This window comes from Atheta coriaria, unplaced genomic scaffold (assembly GCF_025399875.1).
Source record: "Atheta coriaria isolate IRGN ID8LTWV9N9 unplaced genomic scaffold, Caltech_Dcor_3.1 hic_scaffold_5_pilon, whole genome shotgun sequence".
Classification (NCBI taxonomy): Eukaryota; Metazoa; Arthropoda; class Insecta; order Coleoptera; family Staphylinidae; genus Dalotia; species Dalotia coriaria.
In genome coordinates this window covers 6,960,004-6,975,405 of record NW_027045447.1, presented here as the reverse complement: position 1 = coordinate 6,975,405, position 15,402 = coordinate 6,960,004, and the positions used below count along the sequence as shown (strand labels likewise).

Sequence of the window (15,402 nt, the reverse complement as noted above, 5' to 3'; positions counted from 1 at the left end):
ACCTGTTTGCGGAGCCGGTTTACAGCCGGTGGCGGCAACCCCCAAAACGCTATCTATTATGTTAGATGTGCGCGCGCCCACGCTGCCCACGCTCGTTTGTATATTCGCAACACCTGTTTCCTAGACCAATTTGTAAAATAGAACACTGCCCTAATAGTAGTGGTGCATAATTAATCAAATATTCACTGAACATGTGTCGACTGTTCGTAAACCGTTTCGTCGGGGTGCTGTTGGTGTCGAACGGGGCACATTGCTCTCGGATTGAGCAGTGGAGGCGGCGGCGAGCGGAGAGCTTAGCGGAACGTTTTGTGTTTAGTAGGTGGCTCTCATAAAGGACGCCCGTTCCTTTAATATTGATCGATTATAACTCTCTCTCCACGGAGAGACCAACCGTAGCTGTGTTTTCCTTCACGATCCGCGTTGTCTGCGGTTGCAGCGGTCGAGACTTTGCATTATAACCCTGGAATACTAAACTTTTCATTATTACAACGTATTTATTTGCTCGTGAGTATTCTAGAGTTAAACATTTTCACTGGCATGCAACGGTCATAACCATCTTCATCCGAAGTGATAACAAAAGCGTGCGGTTTGCTTGGCGCGCGCGGCCGGGGTAAGGAACTCCTGGGGGGATCGATACATGTGGAAAACTCGGCCCGACACACATGCTGCGAGGCGGCGCGCACCGGAGAGAACATAAATCACTTGATTCTTCATCCAGGTTGTGCGTGTCTGGCGCGAGGCGCGCGCGCACGTTACGTGGTTACTAGTTGACAACACTTTCCTTCCCCCTGTCGAATCTCGCCCTGGCGAAGATTGCAATACACAACAAGCGATGAATACCATATATGCGCTGGGTGCAATTGACATTCCACATCAGAAACGGAAATCCCACAAGAATCGCCTTGTTATTTACGTTCGTGCAGTTAAAGTTGCATTCTCGCTGCCTTCGCTGTTTTCTGACGGGGGCGGCGGCGTCCTTTTTGGCTGCAATCCTATCGGCTTTTCTCGAGTCACTTGTTTACTGGAGTAATAACTCTTCGGGCGCCAGGCGGGTTGGCGCGCCGACCAAAACATTTCTATTTTAATTTTCAACTGCGGGGCGAAGCGCGCGCCGCCACGTCGAAAACCAAACAGCCAAAATCTTGATCTGAGCAGGCATGAATTATGCAAGGCGAAGATGTGGGTTAAACAGGGGATAATAAATTGCCGCGAGCAAACTGTTTGGCTAGATATTCACATACACCAAATTCAAATGCCAAAAAGTTACTCGTTACTCTGCCGCCACCTCCCTTGGCCACACCGTGACGAAAGTTATGCTTTGCTATGAACATTCTGAAAAAAATGAATGTTTATGCAAGGCAGACGACAGGGGTATTTACTTAAATAAATGATACCACAATTTGTATATTCATTTTTCATGTTATAATGGATTTTTTCCATTTTGTTGATCCGCCGAAATGTTTTCCATCAAACAAACAGAACTAAATTAAAATATTGTTTATTTTGAGCGGCGTCCTTTGTGCCGGTACATTTTACATTGTTTTCACATCCTCTCCAAAATGAATTGGGTCTGTTGTTGTATTTTTGGAATATAAATACTTTATGTATTTATTCAAGTCAAACAGCCCCGAGGGTGGATCTGGATGTGGATAAATATTAAATTATGGGTATGAAAACGAACAGGCAGATCGCAATGTTGTCACGAATGCTGATGTGATGTTGTTACAGTTGTGCTGCTGGCATATACCAGCAATGTTCTGCTTGTTTTCGCCCTTAGGCGCGAAGGGTTGTGGAATAGGGGGAAAATATTCGGATAGTACATGCTTGCGCCCTCTAGTGGTTATATTCGGAGTGTGCCTGGTTGACAGTGGCGTGCAACAGATGGCGCAGCATGTTCTGAATCGGCTGAAATAATGAAACCGGAAGTGCTAATTTGTTTTTGTTTTGTTTTTCAGCTCTCCGAGCTCGAGCAACGGGTCCTGGAGGCGGAAGGACGAGCCGAGGAAGCGGAGGATAAGGTAAATAATGCAATGACCAAACTTTTCTCTTAAACTTTAGAAAATATCTTTTAATTGCGTATTTTTAATTTTATCTGGTTTTTGCTTTTTTTTAATGTTTTGCAATGGGGAAGCTGGATATGTTGCTTTTATCCTGCCCTTGTGTTGTCTGGAGTGGACGTATCGCGTTGCTAGGCGACGCGTCTCACTTTCGCTATCGCCGTACCCCTATTGATTATTTCAGCGTCGCGACGCTGGCGCTCGTGCGTGCGTTTCGTGTGGTGGCCATGGCGTCTGGCAGCTGACAGAGTGTACGCAAAAAAATAATCAACCATAGCAAATATTTTCGCGGCCGCGAGATTGTTCCTAAGTTGCCATTCGGTTCGTCTGCTCGATTAGTTTTTTCGTCGCGCTTCATTTGTTCGCAAACGCGCTCGCGTAACCAAGATATTTCTATCGGATAAGTGATAAAATGTAAGTGTGCATTGCAATTACAAAGGGTCGTGCACGTACGGACCACAGAGGACGAGTAACTCCTTCGGCAAATATTCTTTCTCGATTCTGTGATTCCTTATCTTTCGCTGTGTGTGTTTCTGTGTCTTCTCTATCGCTTTAACTAGCTGATTCTACGTTAATTACGTACCGATTTTAAGTGTCGGACATGTTATCTTGTTGTCGTAAGTAACCCCTATCATCCTCATAGACTTGTAGGATAGACATGTGCTTTTTTACTATGATTTCCCAAAGTTTTATTTATCTCATGTGCTGGAAATGTATATTGAGGTTGGGAAATGTGTGGCATGAAATCCAATTGCGTCCATCTTAGATCTTAACGAATTTGCGACATTTCCAATGCATTTTGATTCACTCCCGTGCATGTTCGCTGATCAGAAGTCTGTGCACGCCGGCTTATTGCATCATGATGGTTTCATGATTTATGTTTGTGGTATTTTCAGCCGGCGTGTACTTGTTTAACAGTGTGTGGGGAGCTAAGGTTCATGTACCTTGACTGATCCGTCATCGTAAAACCGCGTATTGATGATTTCCAAGTACATATTGCGTTATCATTTATTCAAGACATCTTATTGGACCGGATATCGCATTTCCCTTGCGCGATGTGATGTGAAAATAATAAAAAATTAATAAGTTTGGTTCCCATCAGCAGAACCGGATTTCCGCGCGTTATATTTTTAAGTAATATTTTATTTGTTGGCAACGCAAGCTTTATTCCGTTATTCTTGGCACGTAATATGGTCAATTAGCGTGCTACCTGCCGGATTGTAAATAATCCTTAACTTGAGATTGCGGTAGCGGTGGAGGCGGCTCATTTTAAATTCCGATCAAGATAGTGCACAACTTTTTAACTTAAATTTATTACATACTGAACTACAACAATGGGTGGTAATAGGATTTAATATTAATGATTTCGTTGGTTTTGATTCCGAAAATTCGCTAACACACATCTTTACGATTTTGTAAACAGTTGGGTAGGGGATTTAAAAAAGCACATGTAACATAATACGCAAGAGATGATGCGTCCCCGCTTCTTCTCATGTTGTATACAGTAGTTCGCAAATAGGGTTCGATCCCCCTATACGAGTTAAAATTAAATGAGTCATCACCACCGTGGTAAACGCTCCCTTATCGCGACGCATTCCGGACAAATAGAATTACGCATTTCGGTTTGAGCTTTCATCGACGTCACTGCGTTTTCAAGAACGTGAACAATTTTATTCTTTTTGTGGAATGTGTTAATGATATTCATTAAAGAACAGCTGTGCAATGTGTGCAGCGGTCGGTGTAGTTGAAGTATAGTTGCGCGCACCCCGTTCGTTTGTATTTTTAGTACAACGCGTCCCGTGTGTTGACTCTTGCTGTTGGTTCTTGATTGCGTGTGTGTCACTTAAAGTTTTCTGTGTTATTGCTGTTTGCTTCGTCTGGCCAAGTGCCAGTATGCAGAAGGGGGCAAGCACCCTCGTTGGGGAAGTTTAGTGACAGCGTCGCGACGCTCCGGCGCCGTTTATAGAATATCCGCGTGCAGTCGTAATACGCCAGTGTGCCGCATTGCAACTCATCTTGTTTCATTGTGCTTTGTTCTCGCGTTTTTAATCTCCAAAATGGGTACCTATCTATATTAATAGGTCTTTTGTGCTTGGAAATATATTTATCGCTTGGTTTGTTTGTTTGTATTCATAGGTTCGAATAATGGAACAGAAGTTAGCGTGGTCGCAGCAGAGTGACGGCAATACAACGCAACTTGTTCGCTTGGAGACCGAAGTGGAAGAACAGAAGCAGTTGCGCCTGCAAGACGCGCGGCAGGTGGAAGCAAAGACTGCGCGAATCAAGGAATGGGTCACCAATAAGCTCAAAGAGTTGGAGCAGCAGAATCAGACGCTGCGCGAGCAGAACATTAAATGCAATCAGCAGCTAGAGTTGCTACGCAATCATCTCGCGCTCGCCGACCGGCGTAGATCGGAGAGCTGTTCGCCCGAGCCGAAGACGCTCTCGCACACATCCTCACCGCACTCGTCCAGACATCGTCGGCATCAATCCGTGTCCACCTTCGAGCCGGCGATTCCCAGCAATTTAATCAATTCGTATATACCATCCGCCATGGACCCACTCGCTGAGGACCTACGTGCGGCGGTTGATAATCTCAGCTTGGGTGGTCGCGTGCCGAGTAGTGCATCCGATTCGGATCTTGCACATGATTACGCTGAGATTTACACCCCTAGTCGGGAGAAAGCGCCGTGGCCACGTGCACCCACGCCTCCTCTGCATAGATTCCCCAGCTGGGAGGATCGTATCTATCAAGTTGCTGCTGATGGACTGACATTAACCGGAACAACACCGAGTGATGTTGGTCCTGAACAAGCCGGGTATCAGGATATTCCGGTGCCGGTATACGCAACGGTTAAGGGGCGGGCGAGTCAGATTCGGTCGATGCCGTTCACGGGTGATTCCAGTGACGATTCCAGCGATGGCGAAGGCAATAACACGACGGTGAGTTTTGTCTAGTGGCTCGCATGTATTTCCATCCGGGCTAATTGTGGAAACTGATTTATGCGTTGCAGGCGGTGGATGGGACACACACGCATAGTAGAAGTTCGGGTGAAACTTCTGGCTCAAGTCCCGGTAAACGCACCGCGTCCAGCAGCAGTGGTTCGCCAAGTAAAAGCAAAACTAGAGGTAAATGCACTCCCCCTTTCATATACATCATCATCATTCCAACCTGGTGGTTTTGTTTGTTTTTTATTTTGCACTTTCATTAATCACGTTCCCGGATCACCCGGTTCTGTTTGTGTTTAACAAACAGGCGTTTCAGATACCTCGTTTGAATCGGGCATGTCCGATGACTACGCCGTACCACCGGATGCCCTTAGCTGCGATACGACCAGTTTGGAATCGTCGCTCATTTTAAGAGCTTCCTCCTATCTAGATAGTCCAAAGCGCACGGAGAACTTGGAAAAGAGTGGTTCATTAGCTAAATTAGGTGGGTATTATATAAAACTCCTTTGCGCTTTGATTCAAATGCAAATGGCGGCTTTTCTAGGTGGTAAACTGAAGACTTGGCGAAAGCGCTGGTTTGTTTTAAAACATGGCGTGCTCACATATTACAAAAGCCAGAATGATACCAGCCGAAAACCGCAAGGGCAAATACTCCTCGACGACATCTGCAAGATCACCCGAGCAGAAGGTTCCAACACATTTGAGATTGACACTGGTAAAAAGACATATTACTTGACTGCTGATTCAATTACTGCTGTCGAGGACTGGGTGCGCACCTTACAAAACGTACAACGAAGAAACGCAACCAAGTTACTATTAAGCCGTGAAGAAAACAAGCCATCTGTCCAAGGCTGGCTGACGAAGGTCAAGAACGGCCATCCTAAGAAATGCTGGTGTGTCTTGATCGGCAAAATGTTTTTATACTTTAAGACTGCTACGGATGCTGTAAGTTGAATCGATTCGCATCAATATTAATTTACTCATGTTTATTGCATTCGACAGACTCCAGCCGGGCAGATAAACATGCGTGACGCAAGAGTAGAGGAAGTTGAGCATTTGTCCGATTCGGATTCGGAGGAAAAAGACGGCGAACTGCCTGATTTTACGATTGGGATCGTTCCAACGAATCAAGGTCCTACATATATCCTTTGTCCTGGTAAACAAGAGAAAGATTCCTGGCTGTATCATTTAACGGTAGCGAGCGGCGGTGGACCGAGCACCGGTACACAATACGAGCAATTAATTCACAAGCTGATGGATGTCGACGGCGATCCGAATTGCGTCCTATGGCGACATCCAGTTCTATTACACGTGCCTTGCACTAAAGACGGCGCTATTCCCTCGTACTTTCCATTAACCACGCTCACGTCCGAAAACCTTCAAGTGAGTATTCCATCAATGGGTACTTTTACGTTCTAATAAATGTACTCTTTGCAGACCGAAGCAATAAAACTCTTCAAGTGTTTGCAATTATTCATGTCGGCGGCCGTCGATCAAGCCGGCATCGACTATCATGTGGTGCTGGCGCAAAATGCGCTTCAGCAGTGCCTCGATATGCCTGAGCTGCAGGCCGAGCTCGTATGTGCGCTTGTCAAACAAACGAGCAAGAGCGCGCCGCTACCCAAACTCGGTGTTCAGGTATCTACACAAAAATTGCTTAAGAAAGGTGTAAGTGTGCTTTTTCTATTTAGTTTTTATGATCTTACAAATCTCCCCATTTCATCAAACTAAAAACTAGTGCCTGTCGATCTCACGTGGAAATAGGGGCCATTTTTTAGTTGATCACTCCAGTAGCGCAACTAGTTATAACACTTAGTTTAGATCTAGTTGCGTTACTGTAAGAAAATAGAAAATTCTGTTTAGTTTTTAAGAAGCAATTGCGCGCATATTTACTGCACTGATCGTTTTTCATTTTGTTTCACAAACATGCTTTTACTAGTCAGTCATTTATGTTGCATGGAGCAAAACATTCATAGAAATTCAGAACAATGTACAATGTGTATTTGGTAAGAATGTTGGTGTTTTCTTATGATTATTATTATTATACATTCTAGCACAGGCCGATTGTAAGACGCATTTGTTATCGTCGGCGATTCCGAATGCGCCTTCCATTTGGTGGCGTGCGATGGTTTCTTTATGAATGTGTTTAGACTTAGATGCGGCTATGATTGTCTCTCTAACTATCCTGTTGCATCATGCCCAAACATTGTACTATATACAATTTGTTTACATACTTCATGCGGTTTGCGTTCTCTTTGTACTATCGAAGCGTAAATCGTTGCACATTACATCGTAGCGACACTCGTACACACCACCACGCATCAATTGGGGGGTTGTTGAATATATATCATCTTTACTAGTTAATTAATTGATAATTACGGGTATGTGCAGGACATCAATAAGAAACACCAAAATTCTTTTCAGCAACTGCTTCTTTGCGCTACCCAGAGTTTGTTCACTTGCGAGACAACTCCAAGTATTAATAGTACCTCTGATCAACAAATTGCATCCTCTAATATACAGGCTGTCCAGGAAGAGAAGTACAAGGAGCATAAGGAGTCACATCACAAAGATCACAAAGGCCCGCCGAGCTTTTCGCTCTTGCAGGGCTGGCAGTTGCTGGCTCTGGCCGTCAGTTTGTTCGTGCCTAAATCGTCGCGGTTGCTTTGGTTTCTCAAGTTGCATCTGCAGCGCAACGCCGACAATCGTACCGAATGCGGCAAATACGCCGCGTATTGCGAGCGGGCCCTGGAGAGAACCATATTAATGGGTAATTTAAGTTTGTTAATTAAGAGCGCGGGCGGGTTGACTAATAGTCGCTTATTTTGCGCACAGGTGGACGCGAACTGAAGCCATCACGAATGGAGGTTCTTAGCATACTGTTGAAGAATCCGCAACATCACAGCATGCCGCATTCTATGCCGGTGCACCTGCTCAATGGCACCTATCACATATCTAGTTTCGATGGCTCAACGACCATCAAAGAGTTTCAAGATAGTTTTGCACACGAAATTGGCTGTAGAGTAACGAATGGTTTTGCGTTATTCAGCGACGATCCAATAGAGAAGGATCTGGAGCATACGTTGGATCCAAGCGCAAAATTATGCGATTTGATCTCGAAGTGGGAAATCGCATTACGTGAGAAAGGACTCGGTAAATTTGAGAATAGCCGAGTTATTCGACTGACTTACAAGAATCGGCTGTGGTGGAAAAATAGCGCGAAACTGGAGACGGATAAAGAGCGACTTTTATTATGTTATCAAATAAACAAGCAAATCGTAGCTGGAAGGTTCCCACTCAGCCGCGAATTAGCGCTGGAGTTGGCCTCGCTCATGGCCCAGTTGGACATGGGTGATTGTTCGTTGAACGCACTCAATACGCACAAGAACACTGCAACGCAGCTCAACGCCAAGATCGTACAAAGCGCGACCGCCACGTTGGGAACGCAGAGCACATCGCACAAAGCCGCCAGCGGCCCAAATCACACTGTACAAACATCACATACCTTAAATGCCTTAAATAATGTTCACAACATTCTAACGGCGCATTCGAATCAAACGCTTAGTGCAATCGACAAGTTTTATCCATATCGCTATCGCGATCAATTATCGCAAGAAGGCCTCACCGAGCTCCAGGGCAAACTACTCGACAAATGGAGGAGTTTAAAGGGACGAACTCAATTAGACTGCGTGCGGATATACCTCACATGCACTAGAAAATGGCCATACTTTGGAGCAACCCTCTTTCAGGTATTTTCTTATGATACTTTGTATTTGTCGCAAGATAATTTGCAGCGTTCATTTGTTGAACAGGCAAAATTACGACAGCCAGATGCTCCAATGATATGGTTAGCTGTGAACGAAGATGCAATAACCGTGTTGGAGCTGGCGAACATGCAACAGCGCGTCCGATACGCCTACACTAACGTGCTCACTTTCGGCGGCTGCCAGGAAGACTTTATGTTAGTCGTTACTCAAAACGATCAACAACCTTCTCAGAAACTGATCTTTTCCCTAAGCAAACCGAAAATCTTAGAGTTAACATTACTAATCGCCGATTATATGAATCTCTTAATTAATAATCCTGGTACGCCGCTATTGGGCACGTTAAGTCGCGGTACAATGGTTTCCGTCACGCAGTCGATGGTTAACAACACCATCACAAATCAGCAGCCGGACATTCTCAAGTCCACGCCTGACCACGGCGTCCAGCGCACCGATTCAAAGCGGCGCACGCACGTCGATTCAGGCCTGGCATGATGACGCCCGTGATGATGAGAATGCGGCTATGTTTTTTTCTCACTAGTCTTGCAACAATACTAATTTTTTGCTAATTTATTTTTTAATACGTGCCGCTTGAAATCGTTTCTCATGTGCCACTCATTACGTTTGATTCGTTTCATTAGTGTACATAGCGTTCGAATGCAAATATTGCCAATATTTTTAAACGGAACTAATTTTTACTTGTATGTGAAACTAGTCTATCTGTATTTTGCATAATTTGCGTGCGTGGCAGTTACCAAGAGATTAATTTTTGTACTAGAACAATTTTTTACATCTTTCAGTTTCGAGGATATGATGTGTATATTTTCCAATGTAGGTTAAATACGTATTAATCATTGATAAAAATAGTTTCATCAATAGGTAACAAATATATAAATTATTCACAATGGTATCTTATTAATATTGCAAACCATTTTGAACTTCTTGTATTAATTCAGCGGACTTTTTAAGTTTACCCTTCTCCACATCGGTCAAGTCTTGAAGGACCACTTGACTAACACCATTTCCAGCCAGGACAGCCGGCAGGGACAGAAATACATCTTCGGTAACACCATGAATTCCCTAGAATTCATTAATTTTTATATGGAAGCTGTACTACAACATCTTTAAAACTTTATTTACCTGTATATGAGTGGATACAACTTTAATACTCTGCGTGTTTCTAAAAATGGCGTTGCAAATATTCGAGACGCTCAAACCGATTGCCCATGAAGTATATCCTTTCAGTTTTATCACTTCATATGCGCTTTCAACAACATCTTGATGTATTTTAGCCCAATTTTCAGGGTCACTACAACCGGCGAGGTTCGGATTAAGTTCACAAAGTCTAATTCCGCTTACGTTTACTTCCGACCATACTGGAACTAAACAAACAAATATTTCTTTATTATTTAATGAAATTATTATTATTACCGCTTGAATCTCCATGTTCTCCAATAACAAACCCATGAACACAGCTGGGTGCTATGCCCAACTTCTGGGAAATCAAGAAACGAAATCGAGAAGAGTCCAGATTGGTCCCGGATCCAAAGACGCGATTCTTGGGTAATCCGCTGAGCTTCCAAGCCACGTAAGTCAATATATCAACGGGGTTGCTAACAATTAACAACATGGTATCTGGTGAATGTTTAACTAATTGTGGGATTATGAATTTCATAATGTCCGTATTGCGCTGGACAAGATCCAAACGTGATTCACCTTCGCGTTGTCTAGCTCCAGCTGTGACTATGCATATTTTTGAACCTGCACTAATTGCATAATCTAAAACATTTAATGTAAAGTTAAACTTTGGTTTAAAGAATTAACAAAGGAAGTAATACCTGTGCTAGCTTCAATTTTTGCGTTCTTCATGAAAACAGAACCATGTTGCAAGTCCATCATTTCCCCTTTTAGTTTATCTTCGACACAATCAATTAAACAAACATGACTGGAGACGTTCTGTAAGATTTATTTTGTCCACATTCTTTTGAAGTAACTGTATTTTCGATTACAACAAGTTTTACCTGTGTTAAAATGCTGAAGGCACAAGCCATTCCCACTTGGCCAACGCCTACGATTGTTATTTTACTTCCGGCACTTTCCGGCGGCGGGACAACTACCTTCAACAATTTCTGAACCGTTGATTGAGGAGCTTCGTCACTCATTTTGGTTTTCACTTCTTCAATTTACAAATTCAAACAATGCTTTACTCAGACTCGAACCCAACTAGTAGTAAAGTAGAGTGAATGCGGTCTGGTGGACGTGATTGAAATGTAAAAAAAAACAACACGCCCAGTTATTGCCCTTACAGATAAATATTTGAAGAGTTATCAGCGGTTTCCACAGTTAAGCGATAATTCACTTGCTCATGATAAAACGTAGTGATGTACTGGAAGGCACAAATCTGTTTGAAGAACTTGAAACTGAATCTATAAATAGATTTTTTATATCCAACGAAGCGGACGTGCGTATAAAACTTCTGTCTGCTGCTACTGGCTCTAGTGAGACGTGATCACTGTCATGTTTTCATTGCATTGTAGTTGTTTTTGTTTGTCTTTGTAGCGTCTGTCTCGATGACGATAGGTTAATATTAAAATCTACAAAATAAAGGAATGTAATTAGTCATGACCTTGATTTTCATTTTCTAGTTTATACGCATTTAGTTTCTCGCAAACGCAAAACTCGGTATTGGTCGGCTCAGTAGCAGCAAGACGGCGTTTTCAAATGATTTCCTTTCGGAAATTGTGAAAATAAGATGTGGTCTGGTCGAGCGGTTACTTTCCGCGCACTTTTCAACCGGTTAGAAAGTATAAACTAATGTAGGAGGCATACGCAGCACTAATTCAATCTTTTTTTGTTCATAAAGTGTTTGATAATACAAAGTATTTGCAAACACGGAGTTATAATATATTTCTTGGATTTCTCTTTGTTGGAAAGATTAAATTTAGCCGAAAGTACGATTTGTTTTATGTGCGCGCGGGTATTACATGAGAGGTCATAAAACAAACATCAAAATGAAGCTTGCAAGTGCTTGTAATCAATTCACATATGCTTCTGTAAAAGTACTTAATCAGACAATAAAATACGGCGTAGATTTACATTGTATGAGTTATAAAATCGATCATATATTTTAACTCACGATAAATTCCATCGCAAAGACATGGCCGATTTTCATTAACCCGCTTTTTTAATCGAAAAGACACAAATTAAACGTAACACTGTTGGCCATTCAATAATTAAAACTTAGACATTAATTTATTCTATATAACCACTTAAATTCAGTCTTGTATAATTTATCTCCAACGGTAGATGAATATAACTATGTGCTTATGTTAAACTACGGAATAAAAACCAAAAATTTCGAACAAAACATCACGTAGCTCATCCAAGACCTAATGAACTCTTGTCTGTGAGGTATGAAGTATCGAGGTTTCTCGTTTCACTTTATAATTTTGGCCATTCGTTGCTTCAAAATTCGATTCATGTTCTTTATTGCCACTCATACCGACTGCTGATTCTAGGACAAAACGGTCGACGCGCCGCAGTAAAACACAAATTGTTTTCTTTCTTTTAACAAGGAAGCATGAGATTTTTTTGTTTTATTTATAGGCATAATAACAAAACAAAATATTGATTCAACAATAAACACTTTACGCTTGCCAAACAAAGACCAAATATAGTCTTTATGTGTCATAATAATTATGATTATAAATTTCGCATTCGTTGACGATTAACAAGCATTATTTTTTGCACATTCTTTGGGTAAGCCTGCAGGCCGACCTACTATTTAATTGTTTCCATTCTTTGGATAGTGTTTACTTGGCGCCTTTCACCTTTCCGTAAACCAGTGCCCAGTTTGGAGGATTATCACAAGAAAGCCATTAGAAATTGCAACGCTTGCAATATCATATTATATATAAGTTTGCACGAATTGTATCAATTTTAAATATTTGAAATTGCGTGCATCAACGGAATTTAAATGCTTTAAATTTATATTTTGTAATTTCGTAAACATTCGGCGGTTCTATTATAGATATAACATAATAATAATTACTAAATATTTTGCATTCTTTTGCTTACACAAATATAAAACGTGGCCAAAACAAAATTTATCTTTAATTTACCAAACAACATGTTGCATATAAAACTAACAACTATTCTGGTTTTCATAATTAGCAGTGTTTTAACTTCTTCTGATCCACCAAAGAATATTGATAGTTATAAGCCGTCTATATCTGAACAGCACCTATGGATAAGAATCTGTCAAAAACAAATGTTGGACTACATCGACATGTACAATGAAATATTTGGTCGAAAGTTATATATCGATGTGTATTATCAGATACCATTTGCATGTAGGTTTTCTTATTGGACCAATCAACAAGTGAAAATTGGAGTGTACATACAATTGTGTGATTTGGAATGGATTACCCCGATTGATACATGGTCTGATTGTGGAACTGTTTATAAACCACCGAAAAACATGTGTAATATGACCGGGGAAACTTATTTAAATACATATATTGATGATGTATTCTCTTCGAAGTTAATTACGGTTGATACCGGTAAATGTCCAGTGCCCAGACCTCCCAGTTGCGATATTACCAGTCATATTGTTACTAATATTACCAGTGGATATTACAAGGACAGTGTGATTAGAACGAATGTTGATTTTTATTGCAATAATAAAGTGTTGAAGTATAGTCAGCAGATAGTCACATGTAAGAAAAATGGAATTGTTTTACCTCCTGGTACAGAATATTGTTGATAATGTTATCAATATGTTTAGTTTTGGTATTTGAAGCAACACGTAAAAGAATTTTACAATATTAGAAATAACTTTGAATAAATTGATAATACGTTCTAAATGTTTTGCATACCGCATATTTAAATGATAAAAAATATTTAAAACCTATAACAACAAACAAATTGTTTTTATCTACAAACAAAATGTTGGCCATTAAACAAGTAATCATATATGTTTTCCTTACCAGCACTCTGTTAACTAACATCTTTCCTTCAAAATCATCAGAAAGTATGCTAACTTATAATGGATCTCCATCCGAACAGCGCCTCTGGATTAGATACTGCCAAAAAATAATGTTGGACTATATCTACAAGGATAATAAACGGCTTGGCCGCAGGCCTTACATAGATGCACCCAGAATAACAGCCTACGGTTGTCGTTTTTACTATTGGAAGAATCCACGAGTCAAGATGTATTTTGAATTGGCCTTCTGTGATCCTGAATGGATGGTACCATTCAGTATATTCACTAATTGTTTCAAATTAACACGACCACCAAGGAATACCTGCAATATTACAGGGCCAGTTGAAATGACAGCATGGTTGAAAAATTATAAGTTTTGGAATTCGTTTCTGGTTGATACTGGAAAGTGTCCGGTACCTGAGCCTCCAAAATGTGATGTTACAAAGCATGTTGTTACCAATATAACTAGTAATAATAGTGTGGATACTATATTTAGAAGCAAAGTTGATTTTTATTGTGATAATAACGAGTTGAAATATAGTGAGGAGTTAAATATTTGTAAGAATGATGGATTTCTTTTGCCACCAGGCACAGAATCATGTTAATAAATGTTTTATTTTTATTGAATTTGTGTTTATATTGTAAGAAAAGAGAAACATTGGTTGTATACATTGTGCGCTGCAAATTCCGATAAATTGATAAGAAGAGTTTTGTCAATAACAAGAAAAGATCGTTGTGAGAATAACAGGTATATATCAGCAGTATCTCCGCGGGCCGCGTGGCGTGAACACGCGAAAACAATTGTAAAACGTGTTTTAACAAGAAAATTACAATTCATATTATTGTGCAGTGTTGACCATCGAATCTTCGGTGATTTATAATTCGGATTGTTGGTAATTTACTATTCGCATACAATGTACTAACTGGAAAATTTATTTATAAAATGTAACAATGTCAACTTTCATATTTAACGGTTCTTGATCTAACATGGCAAAATTTTAGTGAAAAAATTATACTTTCAGCACAAGTATAAACATAAACATTTGCTACTTTTTATACAAAATCATATTTTACGTTTGACATAATTAGATAACATCTGAGTGCACTTGTACACTTGTACATATTAAATGTGGAGCAGAATTCAGAAGAGCGCTTTACAATGAGTCATTGTGTGTCAACAATAATTGTTTGACTATCATTGAACCTACTTGTAAATGCAAATTAAATTAATTTACATTTTATCACTGACATCTTTCTACCCAATAAGGAACATTTGCATAAATGTTGTTCGATATGAAGAGACAAGTGACACAGATGTGTTCATAATATTAATATGCATTTCATACTACTTTTGGGAAGTAATCGTTAGCCTTAAACAAGCGAAAATTTCACCAAGTGAAAATTCATTGTGAATTAATGTTCATAGCCTTAATGTTGTACTTTCAGTTTTAATTTTGATAGACGTGTGGGAACATTTTAGTGTTTTTTGGATTGTAAAATTAATATTCGAGTTGTGGTTTAGTGCCGAACGCGAAATTGTGCAATTGAACTTATTTGGTGTTGTCATCACAACGTTCCAAAGATGCATCATTGGGTAAGTACCATTTATCTGATTACCATTCGTAGATTTAATTTTGCAAGTAAA

General features: G+C 40.6%; 2 protein-coding genes across 11 annotated transcripts in view; one reads left to right on the top strand and one right to left on the bottom strand.

The window, feature by feature from the left end:
* The window catches only part of LOC135791778 (uncharacterized protein CG43867-like), a 55,630-nt gene extending 45,955 nt beyond the window's left edge, over nucleotides 1-9,675 (top strand). For 2 of the 10 annotated variants that reach the window (XM_065302308.1, XM_065302316.1), the window contains 10 exons: nucleotides 1,956-2,018; nucleotides 4,194-5,000; nucleotides 5,072-5,186; nucleotides 5,314-5,490; nucleotides 5,551-5,951; nucleotides 6,009-6,389; nucleotides 6,444-6,644; nucleotides 7,431-7,776; nucleotides 7,842-8,755; nucleotides 8,819-9,675. In XM_065302308.1, the coding sequence (XP_065158380.1) occupies nucleotides 1,956-2,018; nucleotides 4,194-5,000; nucleotides 5,072-5,186; nucleotides 5,314-5,490; nucleotides 5,551-5,951; nucleotides 6,009-6,389; nucleotides 6,444-6,644; nucleotides 7,431-7,776; nucleotides 7,842-8,755; nucleotides 8,819-9,265 (3,852 nt within the window). In that variant the 3' untranslated portion in view covers nucleotides 9,266-9,675. Of the gene's footprint in view, nucleotides 1-1,955; nucleotides 2,019-2,302; nucleotides 2,472-2,558; nucleotides 2,675-3,994; nucleotides 4,119-4,193; nucleotides 5,001-5,071; nucleotides 5,187-5,313; nucleotides 5,491-5,550; nucleotides 5,952-6,008; nucleotides 6,390-6,443; nucleotides 6,675-7,430; nucleotides 7,777-7,841; nucleotides 8,756-8,818 lie in introns of those variants that run through there. The other 8 variants (XM_065302306.1, XM_065302312.1, XM_065302307.1 and 5 more) reach the window with 7 other exon arrangements.
* On the bottom strand, nucleotides 9,571-11,536 carry LOC135791779 (L-lactate dehydrogenase-like). Its single transcript, XM_065302317.1, has 6 exons — nucleotides 11,423-11,536; nucleotides 10,792-11,364; nucleotides 10,609-10,726; nucleotides 10,202-10,549; nucleotides 9,911-10,152; nucleotides 9,571-9,850 (listed from the first exon to the last, which is right to left on the bottom strand). The coding sequence occupies exons 2-6, from the start codon at nucleotides 10,930-10,932 to the stop codon at nucleotides 9,686-9,688; spliced, it is 1,014 nt and encodes a 337-aa protein (XP_065158389.1). The 5' UTR covers nucleotides 10,933-11,364; nucleotides 11,423-11,536; the 3' UTR covers nucleotides 9,571-9,685.
* Nucleotides 11,537-15,402: the final 3,866 nt, after the last annotated feature.

Bases quoted from the DNA above. Each gene is read 5' to 3' on its own strand.
- LOC135791779 (XM_065302317.1), bottom strand. From the start codon at position 10,932: ATGAGTGACGAAGCTCCTCAATCAACGGTTCAGAAATTGTTGAAGGTA. The intron at 10,727-10,791 runs GTAAAACTTGTT...TAAATCTTACAG, and splicing joins CCTTCAGCATTTTAACACAG to AACGTCTCCAGTCATGTTTG. The intron at 10,550-10,608 runs GTATTACTTCCT...TAAATGTTTTAG, and splicing joins AAAAATTGAAGCTAGCACAG to ATTATGCAATTAGTGCAGGT.